The 18767-nt window shown below is 42.2% G+C and overlaps 1 protein-coding gene across 1 annotated transcript in view; it reads left to right on the top strand.

Moving 5' to 3' along the window:
* The window catches only part of TRPC5 (transient receptor potential cation channel subfamily C member 5), a 250098-nt gene that overhangs the window by 206223 nt on the left and 25108 nt on the right, over positions 1–18767 (top strand). The window contains exons 6-7 of the mRNA XM_059158051.1: positions 1730–2052; positions 13224–13419. Coding sequence (XP_059014034.1) covers positions 1730–2052; positions 13224–13419 — 519 coding nt within the window. The remainder of the gene's footprint in view (positions 1–1729; positions 2053–13223; positions 13420–18767) is intronic.

The following is an 18767-nucleotide window of genomic DNA, read 5'->3' as shown; positions in this document are numbered from 1 at the left end:
TAGTTCTAAAATATAGGTCTGTTTCATTATTAATATCTCCATGTCTCAGAGCTCAGAACTTCTAAAGACCCATCTAACATATATGCTGTGATATCAACTATCATTTGAGTGAATATTTAATAGAGATAATACTAGACCAAGTGTGTTGAGATCACAACTTTAGGCCTGGCTCTGCCACCAGCTTGCTGTGTGATGAGAAGCAAGTCACTCTGCTACCTGGATTTCAGTTCTCCCACTTGTAAAATAGGCCTGAAGATACCCACCCCTCACAGCGATGCAGCCAATGTGGGGTATTTTTGGTGCTGTTATTTTGGGAAGGAAAAATGCAGGGATATAAGATTTGGCCAAGAGTATATAAAACAGATTATCTACCTAAAGTTCATCTGAAACGGAAGCACAAGGGTGGCAAGGTTTCTCTCAACTCTTCTAACAGAGAAGAATATTGGATACACACAAATGATTTTAACAACACCAGTTTTGTCAGTTGTTGGAACTGAACCACAGTTTAGAAATGCTAACAATATAATTTGGCCCCCAATGCAACATTTTCTCAGAAAAGTTGTTTACATTTAGTCCTGAGAAATTGTGATATTTAGATGAGAGCTCAAGGCAATATGCTTTGGATTGAATTCCAGGCAAAATCTACTTCTGTCTTGGGGAAGGTAATAAGCAAGTTCTTATATTTCTATAACATCTCTCCTTATGGAGTACACACTCTCTCACATATGGACACATAATCACAAACCTGTGCAGTGGACAGGAGTAGATACTATCCTCATTTTACGGTGAAATGGAGAGATACAGGCAGTTTTAAGTTAACAGAGCCCAAATCGGTTATAAGGCCTCACAGTGAAGCTATCTTTCTATAAAGCTGCTCCTAATGTTCCAGGAGCTGGAAGTCCAGAATGGGGCTGAAAAATGGGTAACCAACCCCAGAAACACTGGCTCTTCCTCTCCTTCAACTTCCTGGCTCTTCATTTGTACTAGAAGGACATGTGGACTTGTAGGGCTGTCAAAGGAACTATAAAATACATGCCTACACCACCATGTGGAGCAGTACTAAATTCACTACCTGGAAGGCTTACATGCTATTTGTAATTGAATGAAATACATTACAGACTGCTAAACTCCAACAGAAAACTGAGCAATGGCCCTCTAAGGTTGCTCTAGCAGCCCCAAACTGTGAGTCAGCAAGGAGGGCAGGATGAACACTGCACACCGAGGAGGCAGAACCTATCCCTCATCCTTCAGTAACTACAAGTTGTCTGTGGTACTCAGAAGGAAATGGGGGCCTGGGGAGGTAAATCTAAACAATTTTGGTAGGAATCTGAAATCTCATTAGGAAACAGAGTAATTTGTCCCCACTACCTTGGGCATACCGATGGCTCTGTTCCAGTGACTCTCCCCAACAATCTGGTAAACTCAGAGTTAGAAAATGTCTGTGGATAAACCACAGGTGGTTGCTCCAGATGATTGCTTCAAAATTCATTTTTCTCTGTGTAGATGCAGGGAATATATTTGGGTGAGAGTGGGAGGAAAAGAGTTATTAACATCATATATTGATTGGATGGGGAAGGGAGACAAACAGTGCCATGCACACGGCCTGTTGTATAAATGAATGCTTGATGCTTACTTTAGTGGCTTTGTTTGGGTACTAGACAGGAGAAAAGAAGAAAAAATTTTATAAATGCTCACTGTACCTCTCACCTTGTGTACTTGTTTCTTGCAGTATAACGGTTCTCGTCCAAGGGAAGAATGGGAAATGTGGCACCCGACCCTGATTGCAGAAGCGCTCTTTGCAATATCCAACATTTTAAGTTCGTTGCGTCTCATATCCCTGTTCACAGCCAACTCCCACTTAGGACCTCTGCAGATCTCTTTGGGGCGCATGCTGCTCGATATCCTCAAATTCCTCTTTATCTACTGCCTAGTACTGCTGGCTTTTGCCAATGGATTGAACCAGCTTTACTTTTATTATGAGACCAGAGCGATCGATGAGCCAAACAACTGCAAGGGAATCCGATGTGAGAAACAGAATAATGCCTTCTCCACGTAAGACCCTCCCCCCTCCCTGGCCTTTTTCTGCTTTCTCTTTCTTTGCTCTATTTTCAGTCCATAGCTTTATCACTGTTTTTTGACAGTCCACACAAAGCTTACTTATGGATCAACCCAAAGGATTTCTCGCTATAGAAACCTTCTCGCTATAGAAGACTAAGAGAGGAAGCAGTTAGGTGAGAGAAGAAAGAGACACATACATGGGCTCCCAGGAACTCCTCTAAAGAGCTAGTTCTAAATAATTTTGGTAGGAATCTTTGAAAAGGGGGTAAATAATTCCTCACTCCTAAAAGCATCACTAACCAAGGAAATGAAAGAGCAAGGCTATTCCTCTGAACGAGTGATTACCAAAGCTAAATTACGTATTCTGAATCAAGAACAAAGAAAAAGGAGGGATGCAAGACTATCTTAATGTAGACTGGGATATTGTGATGTATGATAAGAAATGTGTATTTGGCCTTCCTGTTTCTGGCACAGAGCTCCTAAAAGCCTTGGAATTTCCTAAGGGCCAAGACTGACAAAGGTGTCTTTTGGTGTGTTAAGAAGGTGACTTTAGGAAAACAACCTAAGGATGGAGGCTGGTTGCCAGGAGAATCAACCTTAAGTGACTAAAGGGTTGAAACATTCAGTCCCACCCCTCAAGCACCAGGGAAGGGAGAGTTGCTGAAGACTGAGTTTAATTAAACCAGTGGCCAATGAATCTAATCAATCATGACTATTCAATGAAGCCTCCACAAAAACCTTAAAGGACAGGTTTTGGAGAGCTTATAGATTGGTGAGCACATGGGGATTTGGGGACAATAGGGTGTCTGGAGAAGGCATGGAAGCTCACAGATTTGGGTCAGTCTGAGTTTGGACCACTAGACTCAAAGTCACCCCTCAAGGTAAAAATTGTAGAGGACAACAGAAGGTCCCTCTAAGACCTCTGGTCACCAAGAAGGTGGTCAGTGTGGAGCACAGCAAAATTAAGAAACTACTGAAACCAGAGAATTCAGTATGAAGGAATTGTTTTCATTTTGTGGATATCATCAGCTTCCTGAAGACCCATTAGTAAAACAGATTATGAGAGTAACCAATTTAGGAGCTGTGCCTTTAATTTTGAATACTGTACAGTGGAAGGGCATGTTTGGGTTGATACAGGACCCATAGCTCATGACTAAACAATCACAGATGACTATATGTGATCCAGATACAAAGGAGGCTATTCCCAAGGGAATGACCAGCCCAGTTAACTGGATAAAAGCCCCTGTAGGGCGTGTTTACCCTGAGAGGGGGGACTTCTCAATTCCCCCTATAAATGCCAAGTGGAATACCCCAGATGAAGCCGCTGACATGCTTCCTATACAAGATACATGGAAATGACTTCAAGATGACTGAGAAATCTGCCTGCTGAATATGCCCCCATTACTCAGGTCATAGTAAATGCTGTGGTTAAGGAGCCTCTTTCACACAGGCACCCCATATAACCTTACGGCTGCAAAACCAAAAAACACTCTGGGAAACCTTTGCAATTTGATGTCTCAGCTTTCTCTCATGGGTCTTAATAAAAAAATTAGGTTAATTAACAGTAGAATAGGAAAAGGCCACAAAGTGGAAGCTTTTAAACAGTTATTAAGGAATAAGGTGAATAAAGCAAATATTGAAAGGAGCAAAACAAAGAGGAAACAGAGAAGAGTCCCAGGACTCATCCCACAGGATGGAAATCTTTAGGTGGTTATTAAGAACGGAGATGAATAAAACAGACTTTGACAGGGTTAAAGTAAAGACTTTAACACAACACTCCCGAAGGTTTGGATGGCCAAAGGGACTCCATACTGGTCCCCCAACATTAAAGGGCCCAAAACAAGTCTACTTTATTTATCCCAGTTTGGAGAATTTTAAAAAGCCAGCAGGCAAAAATTACAATGAGAAACCTAACCAGCAATCATTTGGGGCAGTGTTTGGACAAAATAAGTTAAAGACTGACAAAAAGGCCAGGGTTCCTTGGCTCAAACTCTAGCTGGGAACCCAAAGTCTTCTGTACAACAGTAAGTAAAATGGTTAGAGGGTGGAAAAGAGAAGTTTCTGGACTCATTCATACAGAACTCCTCTTAACTGTAATACCAAAACCCCTTGGTGATGCCCTGACTCAGGCTGTAGTTAGATTGAGAAAATATAAAAATGTAAGGATAGGGACACCTGGCTGGCTCAATATATAAAGCATGTGACTCTTGATCTCAAGATCATGAGTTCAAGCCCCATGCTGGGTATAGAGCTTACTTAAAAAGAAGTAAAAAATTAAAAATGTAAGCATCAGGGCACCTGAGTGGCTCAGTTGGTTAAGCGACTACCTTCAGCTCAGGTCATGATCCTGGAGTCCTGGGATCAAGTCCCACAACGAGCTCCCTGCTCAGCGGGGAATCTGCTTCTCCCTCTGACTTTTCCCCTCTTGTGTACACTCACTCTCACTCTCTCTCTCTCTCTCTCACTCTCTCTCATTCTCTCCCTCTTAAATAAATGAATAAAATCTTATTTAAAAAATGTTAAGTGTCAATAGGATCATAAAAGTTAGAATGTTTGAACAGGCTTTATGTAAAAACCCTGTGTCTCCTTTACCCAAATGTTTTTATGGGAATGGATTATTATGTCTGGCTGAGGAAAACCTCCCCTATCTAGTATTACAAAACCAACGCCTGTCAGTGAAATCCTAATAGAGACTGGAGGTAAGACCATAGGAGTTGATGGAATTAAGGTAAAAGTTTATAGGAGAACTGGTATGTTTGAACAGGCCTTATGCAAAGTGGTTGCATCCCTTTTTCCTGATTGCACTGTGGGGATGGACATTACATCCTACTGGGGAGCATTTCTATTCCAAAACAGAACACATGCAAATCCACCCTTCAAGCAATATTGATGGGGAATGCTTCATAAGAACCAGTATGACTGCCTGAGTCCACACAGTGTGGAACAGAAGATGGAATGCTGGGAGGGACAAATTCTCTGGGCCATAGGCCAAAGCAGAGCATAGACAGGGCTTAGAATAAAAGCTCATGAGCACCTCCCAGTGACATCTATATGTCCTTTCATAGGAGTAAGCTAGAGATGGGACAGGCTGAAGGCAAGATTTGAATCAGTTCACCTTCTGGGATTAGTTTAGCTCCCCTAGCATGGATCAGAAATGTCTCCCTTTTCCCATTTGAGACACAAGGAGGCAGCTCATGAAGCTGTCCATGAGTCCACTGCTGCCAGACACATGGAGTTTGTGTACCTTTTCTTTGTAAACTCAACGTCTCCTTCCTTAGGACCTTCAAGCCTCCAAGATGGCTGTTATTTTCCGACAAATCACTGTTAGGGGAAACAAACAAGAAGAAAATAAGCACACGATAGGAAATTTGTTAGAATTCAAGAGACGTCCTGGGCTTACGCTAGACTCAGTGTCCTGTAACATGTCCATCTCAACCCCCCCAGTTCTGGAAAGTGCCACTCAACACTGGTATTTACAGTAATGACCCCAAGCTCATGAGAGGGTTTTAGTCATTAAACTAAACTACATTTTTTCCCCTTAATCCTATAAACTAAGGCAGTTCAGTGCCACACAATTCAGATGTCCTAGAAATGTGTTCAGTAACAAAGACCAGAGGAAAAAATGAGTTTCTGCTCACCCCCAAGTTTCACCAAAAAAAAGGGGAAAAAACAATGCTATGTAGCCTACCCCTATTATTTGTTTCTAGCAGCATTTCCTAAAATGGGTTATAAATAACCACAGTTCATGGGGATGTTAAGACACGTAAATATGATGAATTGACTTTTGGAAATGCTAGGACAAATTTTAAAGGATTTCTTAACTGCGGGTCTTCTTAGGTACTTCATTGTGAATCCACGATGTAAGAAAAGATTACCCCAAATGCATTGGCCAGGATGATGTACCAATGAACAGAGTTTGAAAAATGCTGACTCATTCCACTGTGCATTTTCAGTCCCCACCCCCTCCACTAGGCCACACCCCCTGCCTCTTTTCCCAGTACTCAAGGGAAAATCTTGCATGGGGAAACGGCACTCATGTGAAAGGAAAAAAAAAAGAAGTCAAATGAGTTGATGAGAAGAGAGTGGGATTTTTGGTTAAGCCAGCCAGGAATGTATAACGGCAACGGGTCACCCTGCTAGTGCCTCTTGGCTAGGCCCTGCTTTCTCTCCTGTATTACTCTAGAGGCAGAACTCCTCTATCAACCTGTTTTCAATATGAAGAGCAATGCTGTGGTAGTTTGAGCACCAAGAGGCTGCATTTGTTCACATCAAAGTGTGCAATAGGACTGAACACCTGAAAGTGAGGTGCCTTCCAGGAGGCCAGGTCCCCCTGTCAAATTGCTCTTCCATGTAAACTCTGTTGAAGAAGTTTATGAAATGCCTTCTTGCGAATTTGTATAGTCATTATTAATACCCCTGTTGCCAACTTACATTCTGCTCCCATCACTTGCCCAGCAGGGACAATAAACAAGAATGTGGACCTGGCACACTCAAAATTATACCTTGGGGCATCAGGTATAAAGAAGCGTTGTCATGCTGGAGCCAAATCAGCAGTAATACCACCTCAACTTTTCTTCTAGGTGTTGATTTTTTTTCCTCCATGGAAGTCTGGCTCAGCTTAACATTTTCCTTTAAACACCTCAACTCCGGCATTTATAATACCTGCTAAAATATACACTATTTCGTCAGAGCATCAGGAAAACTCATCTTTTAAGACAAAGAGAAAGCAAGCTCATTTATATATCTGACATAAACTGTGCCATCGGCTTATTGTCATCCGTTTCCTTCCGATTCTCCAGAGACGCCTTTGCTATTCTTTGGCTTTAAAAAAAAAAAAAGAATAGAAAAAAGAAAAAAAAAAGAATAGAAAAAAGAAAAAAAAAAGATTTTTTTTCCCAGGCACACAATTCAGGAAGACCTCACCATCCTTACTGACAACCACATGACCATACTATCGGCAGTTTTAAGTCTAGTACTCCATCCTGGGGACACCTCGCCTTCATCTACTATTGAGAGAAGTAACCGGGAAAGCATCAGCATTCTGAGGGCATAGAACCTGCGATAGAAAAACTGTGGAAGTGGCAAGAAGCTAACTTGCCTATCTTATGTCTCTTTCTGAGGTTCCAGCCCTCAATTCCAGATACCTCCCGAACGCACATGGCTGTGCCCCGGCGTTCCAAGCACAAAATGTCGACAGCTAAATTCCGTTATCTCCATATCCCCACCCCAAATCTATTTCCCCTTCACTTCATCTTATTAAATGCCACCAGCCAGAACCCTAGAAGTCATTTATGACTCTTACCCTCTTCCGTCCGCAACTCGTCCAGTCTCTCACCAAGTCGTGCAGCTGAACTCGGTAAATCTCTCCTGAATATAGCCTTTAACGCATATGCGCGCTCATGAGTGCACGTGGGTGCGCGCGCGTGCACGTGTGCGTGCGTGGGTGCGCACACGTACACACATGCGCACATATCCCTACCCCCATCCTTTACCCCCCACCCCCCCACCCATCAACCGGTCTCCCTGCTTCCAGTAGTCTTTCTCCTCCAAACATTTTCCCACCTGCCTCACAGAAGTTTCTTCCTAAACACCAGTCTTATCCTTTTACCACCCAGCTTCATGCCTGCCAGGTATTGAAATCTTCCCCAGTGTAAAATCCACTTCTTTACCATAACACACAGGACCTTGATAATCTGGACCCCACATTTCCAGCTTCTCACTCCTCTTCCCCATAGGTAACACCTTGTTCTTCCCAACTACAGGAAAGCATCTTGGCCTATGGGCCTTTGCACATCCCACACCATTCCCTCTGCCTGGCTGGAATGCCCATCCCCACCTGGCCAGCCTGGAAAACTCTAACCCATCTTTCAAGCCTCTGCTGAAAAATAACCTGCTCTTCTAAGTCTCTTCTTACCCATTCTAACCCTACTCTCAGTTACAGTCTCCTCCTGTGTTTGTTTCCTATGGCATTCTAAGCACATCTCTGTGACAATATAACTTGTATGTTAGTCGTTGTTCACTCTTTCACCCACCAGACTGAGATTACCCCACTTTAGAAGCCTGGTACCTACCACAGAGGCCTAAGACGTAATGATGTTCGATATGCCCATCCTATCTTCAATCTAGATTTACGTCTGCACTGTCCCTACTCATATGGCTGAAGTATCTGGCCATACTGAAGATCTGAGAATCAAATATTAACACATGCAAAGCACTTAGCACAGTATCACTCTGCTGTTCCACTTTTAGCTTGCTGTCAGAGAAAATACTTGGCATTTCTCCTACATCCGTCATCCTGAATTTGGGCACTTGGCCCAAGAACAAAGCTTTACATTGATCCCTATTAAATTTCCTCTTGTTAGTTCCAGCCCATTGCTCCATGATTTTGAAACCTTTCTGAATCTTGGTCTTGTCATCCCATCTATTAGTTATCACTCCCAGTCTTGTATCATCTGAAGATCTTAGAAGCTTGCCATCTATTCTTATCAAAAGCATTGATAAAAATGTCAAGACAGGCGTGATATTCACTGGGTGGAATATTGGGCAGCTATTAAAATGATACACATGCAGATTCTATATATACACAAAAAGTAACATACCCTAAATGTGTAACTCTTAAAAACACAAAAATTGTACACACTATGGTTGCAGCTATGTATAACTAGATATCCAAATGAATGACAATCTATAAAGACAATAAAGAAATGTAAAGGTTGACAATAATCATGAAAGCATCTAATATTTACTGAATGTTATGTCTAGACACTAGTACAAATGAGCTTTACATGAATTAACTCATTTAATCCTCATAACCATGCTATAGGTAGGCATTATTATTATTACCCATTTTACAGATAGAGAAATTAGGGTACAAAGCAGTTACACAGGTTGTCTCCAGTCACACAGATTGTAAGTGGCAGAGTCAGGATTTCAATCCAGGCATACAAGCTGCAGTCTGTTCTTTTATCCAGGGATGCAGGTGTAAGACTTGTTTGGTGAAGTTACACAAAATTTGTGGAAACTTGAAATAATCACGAATACATACCAAGCCATCGCAGGTCGTAGCAGTGACAGAGCAGTTCACTTGGGACCTCCTTGTAGACCAACTCCATTCATTTGTGGTTATTCCTACTTAATCAGTAGAGATTTTTCTAGCTAGCATTCAGCCCATATTGTCCCATCTTATTGCATGGATACAAACTCAGTCCCCATCAAGGGTTCTTTATGTTTCTGGCCAGGTTTTAAATATTGTTGTTGATTGTCTCCTGCTTTTCCCCCTATTTTAAGTTCATAGCCTTCCTGCTACTCTTATCACAGGAGGGTGCCAATTATTTGTACTTTCCTTAATACTTCTCCCATGGGTACTTCTCCCATCATCTTTTTTTTTTTTTTTTTTTTTTTTTCTGGGAAGCTGTAGGTTGTCAGGGACGCTTTATAGTCCAAGATGAGGCTCCTACTCATCTAGCTTGAGCAGTTAGCAGCCACTTTTTAGTTGTTTAGTTGGCCCTGCTCTCTCTCTCCCACATCTCCCATCATCTTTAACAGATTTATTCAACAAACATGTATTCAGCAACTGCTATGTGCCAGCCAATGAGGGTGTCCTTATCCTCAAGAAGTTCATAGTCTAATGAAGAATATGAGTAAACAATTAGAATAGCTGCCATTTTTTACTAACATGGAATGAAGTATTTGTTTCAGCAAAACAGTTGCCATTTTTAAAGCCTATGCCAAACACTGTGCCTAGTGCACCATATATGGTATCTTATGTAATGGGGAAAAGTGGTTAAGCATGTGGGCTCCAGGACCAAAAGAGCCTGGTGCAAATCCTACCTATGCCACTTCCTACCAGTGTGCCCACTCTTCGCTTTAGTTTCTCATCTTAAAAAAAAAAAAATAGTAGCTATTTCATAGGGTTATTCCAAGAATCAAACATTACAAGACAAGCAAAGCACTTAGCATAGTGGCTGACACATAATAAGGGCACAGTAAATGTTAGTAATTAGTATTTATCCTTCTGATAAACTATGGTGTGGTGTGTGTAAACAATAAATCTTGGAACACTGAGAAAATAAAATTAAATTTTACAAAACCATTTTAGAGATGAGGAAACTTGAAGTTTGAAGGTATTTAAGTTTTCCAATCAAATAGTTGATAAGGGCAGGAGTCTGAAAGTTTGCTCTTAGCCACTCTCCTATACTGTCACTGTGATATATGCCTTTGTGGAATCAGGCTAAGGTACTGTGGGAGAACAAAAGAGGGACATCTAACCCAGCCTCATAAGGAAGGAGGCAGGGCAGGACAAAGAAGAGGTGGGCAAAGAAAGAGACAGGATGAAAGTGGAAGCTAGAAGTTTGGGAGGATGGCAGGAGCATTCCATCCAGAGTTAGAAGCTTAGGAAATGCATGATAGAATAAGAAATTGCAAGCCTGGGGAACTGCAGAATGGGCATGTGAAATCCAGGATGACATGACTGCTCGATCCCTGGACCCTGGAGTTATGACCTGAGTTGAAGGCATACACTAAACCACTTGAGCCACCCAGGCACCCCTTACTGAATGTTTCTATGCTCGAGGTCATTCAGCTTCCAGAGACCCTGGTTTTTCAAACTACCTTTCCAATTTTCTGCAATTCCTTTCTGTTTTTCTGAAACACACCCACCCTGGCTTCTGCTCTCCAGCTACCAGCTAGCTGCTTGTGCTATTGCTGGCCTCCCACCTGTCCTGATTTCAGGTGGCCCCTGGCACATCCTGGTTGTGCCATCTTAGTAGAACCAGACTCCTGAGCCCCTTATCTTTCCCATTTTTAATATGCTGCCTGGCTCTGTAATGCACTGCATTTGCTGGCCCTGACTTTTAGTCTCTCCTAGAAATTCGGACCCTGTGCTAAGTCTGACTTGCCATATTCTGGTTCTTGTGCCAACTGGCCCCCTGAACTCCAGTCTCTCATCTTACTTTTGATTCCTCAAATGCTTCACAAGCCAGCACTTATCTTCATCAGATAAAAAACAAATTTCTTCCTTCTAGGCTAGCCAGGTGATGCTGGAAAAATCATGGAAGTTACCTATGATGATAAAGAGAAAAGCCATGCAACTGGTTGAAAAGGGCCATGTGCATGTTGCCCAGACAGCCCTGAAAGAGGCTCCATGAGAGTCAGGCCAGTGCAGACAGAGCACAGCCTTCATCAAAATGACTAACCCCATGGTGCTGCCGACTGGCTGGGCAGTTGTCAATGGGACTTGGAGTCTTCTAGACTTTAATCCACTGAGAACAGTAATAGTAATAGCTAATAAGTATTCATTCATTTATTCAACAAGTATGATTCAGTGCCTATCGTGCCAGGTACAGAGTAGCTGTATGTCTCTGCCCTCCTAGAGTTTACATTCTAGTGAGGATGTATTTCATTTAAATAAACATTTAAATGAAAAATTACTTCTTATAATTTTAGGGAGTTTTAAATGTTACAAAGAAAGTTAAATGAGACGGGATGCCTGGGTGACTCAGTCGGTTAAGCATCTATCTGCCTTCAACTCAGGTCATCATCCCAGGGTCCTGGGATTGAGTCCTGCATCAGGCTCCCTGCTCAGTGGGGAGCCTGCTTCTCCCTCTCCCTCTGCCTCTTCCTCTGCTCCTGATCTCTCACTCTATCTCTCTCAGTAAATAAAAATCTTTTTTAAAAAGACAAAGAAAAAAACTGGTGGAGCTACTTTTGGTAGCATGACCGAGGAAAGCTTCTTTGAGGAAGTGACATCTGAGCTGAGACTCCAGTTACGTTAGGGAGATGGTCATGCAGAGATATGGGGAAGACCACTTCCAGATAGAGGGAATCGTTAAAACACTTCCCACATACCCTCTAAGTGAACCCAAGAACAAATGCCTAAGCCTCTCAAAATATATTGTACCCCCAAAGCAACACATTTGGAGGACACATGGGTGGTTCAGTCAGTTGGGCATCTGACTCTTAACTTCAGCTCAGGTCATGATCTCAGGGTCGTGAAATTGAGCCCCGCATCAGGCTCTGTGCTCAGCAGGGAGTCTGCCTCTCTTTCTCTCTCTGTCTCTCTCTCTCTCTCCTTCTTCCTCTTCCCCACCCCCTGCTCATGCTCTCTTTCTCTAAAAAAGTTTATTTAAATGAATAAATTTTTTAAAAAAATTAAAACAACATATTTTGAGCAATAGAAAAAGGGCATCAAATCTTAAAAGTAGCATTTCTTATGTTCTGCTCCTCATCTGTGTGCGTGAGAAATTGTTGATTTCTGCTGTTGGCTGCCTTTTATTGCTACCAGCACAGACTTCAGAATATGAGGCCAAAGAAATCCTAGACACTGAAAACATATCACTGCAAACTTACATATTTGGAGACTAGAAGAGGAAACAATAATATGTGAAGCCATCTAATATAAAATAATGCAGTGGTTTGGGGAGGTCAGATGGAATTGAATTTGAATTTTGGCTCAGCACTTACAGCTGAGTGACCACTGAATCTTTGTTTCCTCAGCCACAACAATAAAGTTTTATAAGGATATTAATGATCATGTACGGAAAAGTGCTTAACATGTTTATAGATAGTAAGTTCTCGGTAATTGTTGGTTAACGTAGTGTTTAAAATAATCTACACAGTGTGTTAGTTCAAGGATCCCTAAGCTCCTCCACTGAGCTTAGCACCCCCCTGGGCACTGTCAGAAGCATGAAAGAAGTATCAGAAATGGTAACTTGTTCACATTCACTTGACTAGCAAATGACAGAGCTGAGATTTTAACCTAGAACAATCTAACCCAAGCCACATATTCTTAACTACTCATTTACTGCCATTATGTAATTAGGAAGGTGATAAATCACATGGTCTCAAGATGAAAGAGAAAGTTTGGCAAAGGAAGGAGCCCTGGAAAGAACTCTTAGAAAAGCATAGGCTCTGTGTAGACTGAGAAGATTGAAAGAAGGTATTCCAGGTGGAAGGGGAAAACCTAGGAGACAGAAAGGGTACCAAACAAATGAACCCACCTGATTGCATTGTCTATGGAAAGAGACCAAAATAGTGTGACATCATCAGTCTCCTTGTTGGGACATAAATCTGACAGGCCCCTTATTAAGCAGATTCCTTCACATTTTCTATCTCTTTTTCTTGCCCTTCCTAGAGAATTAACTAACCTGCTCTTCTACCTCTTTCAGGCTCTTCGAAACCCTCCAGTCACTCTTCTGGTCTGTCTTTGGCCTTTTAAATCTCTATGTCACCAATGTAAAAGCCAGACACGAGTTCACAGAGTTTGTGGGAGCTACCATGTTTGGGACATACAACGTCATCTCCCTAGTTGTGCTGCTGAACATGCTGATTGCCATGATGAACAACTCCTACCAGCTTATTGCCGTGAGTACCTTTGCTTTACAGGGGGATTGCTTCATTGCAGGAGTGGTCACATTGGCCCCAGAGCCCACTGGAAGCTCAACGAAGCAGTGTGTCTGCGTTGAGTATTATCTATTAGCTTTCCCAGTTGTTAGAGTGAACTGTTTCTCTCGAAGGCAGCTCGGTTTGGAATCTGAGTCCATTGAATCCCAGTCATCTAGAAGAGGATGCTCTAGTTAATAGGACTTTCTGGTAGCCTCTTAAAAATATGTTTAAAACTCTGAATCCATTTTCTTGCCTTAGAAAGGAGAGCTCGGGAGGTATGGGCACAGTCTGGCGCCACTAATCTCCAGAGTGGATTGAGCTGATTGGATCCTTTGGCAGAAGGGTCTTCTTTCCCTCTTGCAAACTTGTTCCTTACAAAACTGAGCATTCCATTGCCAAAGACAAACTTCTCAGACAGAGAGTGACTATTTTTTGATCAAGTATAGATGAGTAATTACAATCCACCATGTGACCCACTTTAGTAGAGTCAATCACTGAATCTTTTTTTGACCATGGTACTACCATTTAGATCAGCAATATTACCCTAAACGAGAAATAGTGAAGGCATACAAGGGATCAGTCCAGGCCCTGCTCTGGTTTTTGATGCCAAAGTAAGTATCAAACCTTAGTGTATTTTCTTATGATTTGCCTATCTTATTTAGAAATGGAGTATTAGTAAAGGAGTTCTGGCTATCTGAGATCCTGTTTAGTTGAGAATCAGTGGATTTGGATGCTTAGTTCATATTAAGATATTAGATCAACCCCATGGGTCTATCTGTTGCTAAAAGTTTTTGCTCTAGCATGGAAGACAGATGAAAAGACCTGACTCCTCTCTTCCTTCATTGATATCATTTCTCAGATTTGGTCTGCCACTGAGGAATCATCTAGCCTACAAAAAAACAGCTTAAATTATTGGTTATATAAATATAAGCATGCATATAAATATATACATAAATATACATGGATTTTTACACACATAGGTACACACACATATTGTCCATATTTCTTACATATTCCTGGTGATAGTGAACATCTGTGATCCATTTTAATTAAGGACAGACCAAAGAGAAGTGGGTTTATGTTGTAGCAGGTGGCTTTTGAGTTATATATTAGGAGAAATTTCCTAATCATAAATAGCAATGACATAGTCTTCTAGATGGGTTTGTAGAATATCTCTCACTGGACAGTTTAAAGAAATCAGAACATGAAAGTACCCATTAGGATGGTTTAGATTTTAGGTGCTTAGGTGCTGGTGTATAGTGAAAAAAGATATTAGGAGTTAGAAGACCAGGAACTCTAGTCCTAGTCCTGTTATTTACAACTTTGACCTTGAATAACTTACTTGCCCTTTGTGGGCCTCATTTTCTTCATCCAAAAAGTGAGAGGGTTGAAATGGATTGTCTTTATTGAGATATAATTGACATATGGCATTGGGTAGGTTTAAGGTGTTCAATGTGATAATTTGATACATATATATTGTGAAATGTTCATCATAATAACATTAGTGAACACATCCATAACGTCACATAAATGACCTTTTTTGGTGAGAACATTAAAGATAGCAACTTTCTTAGCAACTTTCAAGTGTACAATACAATATTGTTAACTAGAGTCACCATATAAGACATTAAGTTCCCAGAACTTATTCAGCTTCTAACTATAAATTCATACCCTTTGACCAATATTCACCATTTCCTCCAACCCTCTCAGCCCCTAGCAACCTCCTTCTACTCTCTCTCTGCATTTGACTTTTTCAGATTCCACATAGAAGTGAGATCAGATGACACTGGTTTTCTTCTGCTTTAGTATTGGTCTTAGTATAATGCCCTCCAGTTTCCATCCCTCCAGGACTGTCTCCTTTCTCATGGTTGAGGAATATTCTGTTGTATATAGACACAGCATATTTTCTTTATCCATTTGTCTGTCAAGAGACAATTAGATTGTTTCCATGTCTGGTCTGTTGTGAACAATGCCACAGTGAACATGGGAGTGCAGATATTTCTTCAAGATGATGGTTGCATCTTCTTTGGTTATATACCCAGAAGTGGGACTGCTGGAACATGTGGCATTTCTATTTTTAATTGTTTTGAGGAACCTCCATTCTGTTTTCCACAGGGGCTGCACCAATTTCCATTCCCACCGATAGTGCACTGAGGTTCCCTTTTCTTCACATTTGCACCACACTTGTTATCTCTTATCTTTTTGATAATAGCTCTTCTCTAACAGCTGTGACATGATAGCTCATGGTGGTTTTGACTTACATTTATTTCCCTGATGATTACTGATGTTGAACACCTTTTCATGCACCAGCTGGTCAAGTCTGATGCAGTGGTCTTTAATATCCCTGTTGTCTCTGCCATCTTGTGAGTCTGGATGTCTAGATGAACAGGCTAAACTCACAAGGTCCCTTCTAACTCTGAAATGCTGTTCATCTGCTGCTTTTGAAATGGGATATCACTCCATTTTATACTTCTCTCTCTCAGTAGTTTGAACCCAACCAGACTAAGAACTCTGGAATGATCTATGCTCACTCCAAGTCTGTCTGTATAAAGGGGACAGGCCTAAAATCTTAGGGGGTTATTTTTCCACCCTCATGCCTAGTATCCTGTTACCCTGCCAAAGATGGCAATATTCATGCTGAGGCACTTGTCATTTTCTCCCTGGGTGTCTTGCAGCCGATCACTCCTAATGCAGTGGAAAACAAAAGAGATTTTCTTGTCACCTAATACAGGTCTGTGTTGTCTCCCACTGAGCTCAGTGACATTTTGCTAGGAAGGGTGGAAATAATCAACTCTGCTCCCTTGTCACCACCTGCTGGTAGCAAGTTGTGTTTTAATGTAACTGACTGTTGTACCTGAGGAAAACACCTTAACTTGAAGAGAGCTTGGGGGTGTAGGGGTGAGGGTTTGCTGGAAGATGGCCTGAATCGGGTCTATACTATCTCATACCTATGGACTCATGGCCACCCCTTCTGAATACTGCCTCCTACTTTGGGATCTTCTGGTAATGTGTCTTTATCATTTGGAACTGGATCCAGGGGGGTCCTGATATTGAACAAACTGATTACAAAAACATCGGGATCTGTCTGAGCAGTAAAGACAAGCAAGCAGGTTTGATTCCACTTGCAACATCTCCACTTCTGTAGTCAACATAGTGTGTAGAAGGGCCCTGATATGGAGGAAATGTCATAGGAAGGGAAGCCACTGAAGATAAGTCTCTCCTACTTCAAAAGGGATCAATAAGCTGACTCGGTCTAAGGGGAGACTCAGTTGTTGACATGCTTTTACTGGGAATATATCTTGTGTACATCATAAGAGGGGGGCTCAGGAGCACCGTTTAATAGCAATCCCTTGGAAGGTCAAGCTCCTTCTTGATGCTCTGCGCAGGGTACAGAGCTGCTGGTGGAATAAAGACATGGCTCTTAAGAACTTCATATATCTAAGCCAGAGGAGGCTCCAAAGCAGTCATAGGTAGTCAGCTTCAAGATACAGGGAAGCAAGGATCACTCCAGGCCTGTGCTCTGTGGTCCCAGCCAGCATCATCAGGCAAAAAGCAGGCCATATTTTATATTATTATTGTTTGTGATTAGCATTGATTTCCTCTTCTCTCTTTAGGCTTTTCTCTTCCTTAAGCTGCTTATTTCTCTCTGTAACACTTCTCTAAATACACCCACCTTGTCCCTGCTGTTCCTCATGTGTATGTGCCCAGTTCCATCAAGTGAAGCTGCCCTTGAGACCATTTTCATCAAATTCTCCCTTAGGAAAACACAAGGTCAGAGGGACAGACAAGCCCCACGACATTCACTTACCTTAGGCCCTATTCCTACCTCCAACTCACCTATAAAGGGGAATCTCTTTTGCCTGAGGCTGGTCCTCACAAAACATGAGGCTTATAATGATCTGTGCGATATAGCCTCGTGTGGCAAGTTACTAAGAACCCTCAGTTTCTCTGGCTACCGTTCACTCTGAAGCTTAGATTAAGTAAATAGCAGTTGCCTCACTCAGCCACATCTGCTGTGAGGCTTGGGGAGAGCCCAAATACATAGAATTGATTATCTCCCCCAGGGGGCCAGCATTTGGAGTCTGAGATAATGGATGAAGTTTCCAACAGCAAAAGACAGCTATGCCCGTGAAGACATTCATCAAAACAATCCCAGCATGGCAAAGGCAATAAACAAGGCTGGAAAGGGCCATCGCACACCCGGGAGTGCCAAGGGGGGCAGTTGCTCTTCCTGCCCACCCGGGACCAACCTCAGACTTTCAAAGCACAGAGAAGAGGAAAACTAGCACACTACACAGTGATTTGTAACCCTCTAACCAGGCAGATAACCAACTACTAATCACTGATAGGGCAACAAGTTGGGAAGACATTGAAATAGTCTCATGTCTGTTGGTAAATAGCTGCCACTCCAGCTGTTCCCTCTGGGATGCCCCTAGATCACCTCACAATCCAGCAGGTGAAAGGTGATCCTGGAACAGCAGGTGTTTTGCACATTTCTGTTCCACTGCTATTGCTGACATACATTCTGATTGGTCGGTTTCTTTTTTTTATTGTTTTATTTATTGATTTGAGAAAGAGAGAGGGAGTACGAGCACAGCAGTGGGGAGAGGGAGAAGCAGGCTCCCTGAGGAGCAGGGAGCTGGACATGGGGCTCGATGCCAGTACCCTGGGATCATGACCTGAGCTGAAGGCAGCTGCTTAACTGACTGAGCCACCCAGGAGCCCCTGATTGGTCGGTTTCTTAAACAGTCTGAATCTCACTGTAGTAGGCAGAATCCTAAAATGTTCCCCTAAGATTTCCTGCCCTAATCATCAGAGGACAATGAATATGATGAGATGGCACATTTGTAATTACGTTGCATACGTGGCAAAAGAGATTTTACAGATGTAATTAAGGTTACTAATCAGGGAGATTATCCAGATGGGCCTAATCTAATCATATAAGCCCTTTAATAGCAGAGTTTTCTCCAGGTGGTAACAATAGACGATGTCAGAGATTCGAAGTGTGAGGAGGGTTTCCTGTGCCATTGCTGGCTTGATGATGGAGGGAAACATGGGAAGAAATGCAGGTGGCCTCTTGGAAATGAGAGCAGCCCCCAGCTGACATCCTGCAACAAAGTGGTGACCTCAGTCCTACAACCATGAGGAAGTGAGTTCCGCCAACCACCTAAATGAACTTGGAAGCAGATTTTTCTCCAGAGCCTTGAGATAAGAGCTCAGCCATGCTGACTCTCTGATTTCAGCCTTGGGAAGGTCAGTGTGACTGGAGTGGAGTATACAGGTCAGAGAGAAATAGGAGATGATTTCAGAGTGGTATTAAGAGTCAA

The sequence above is a fragment of the Mustela lutreola genome, chromosome X (assembly GCF_030435805.1).
Source record: "Mustela lutreola isolate mMusLut2 chromosome X, mMusLut2.pri, whole genome shotgun sequence".
Taxonomy (NCBI): domain Eukaryota; kingdom Metazoa; phylum Chordata; class Mammalia; order Carnivora; family Mustelidae; genus Mustela; species Mustela lutreola.
The sequence above is the reverse complement of the archived record's forward strand: the minus strand, read 5'-3'. Positions and strand labels throughout refer to the sequence as shown.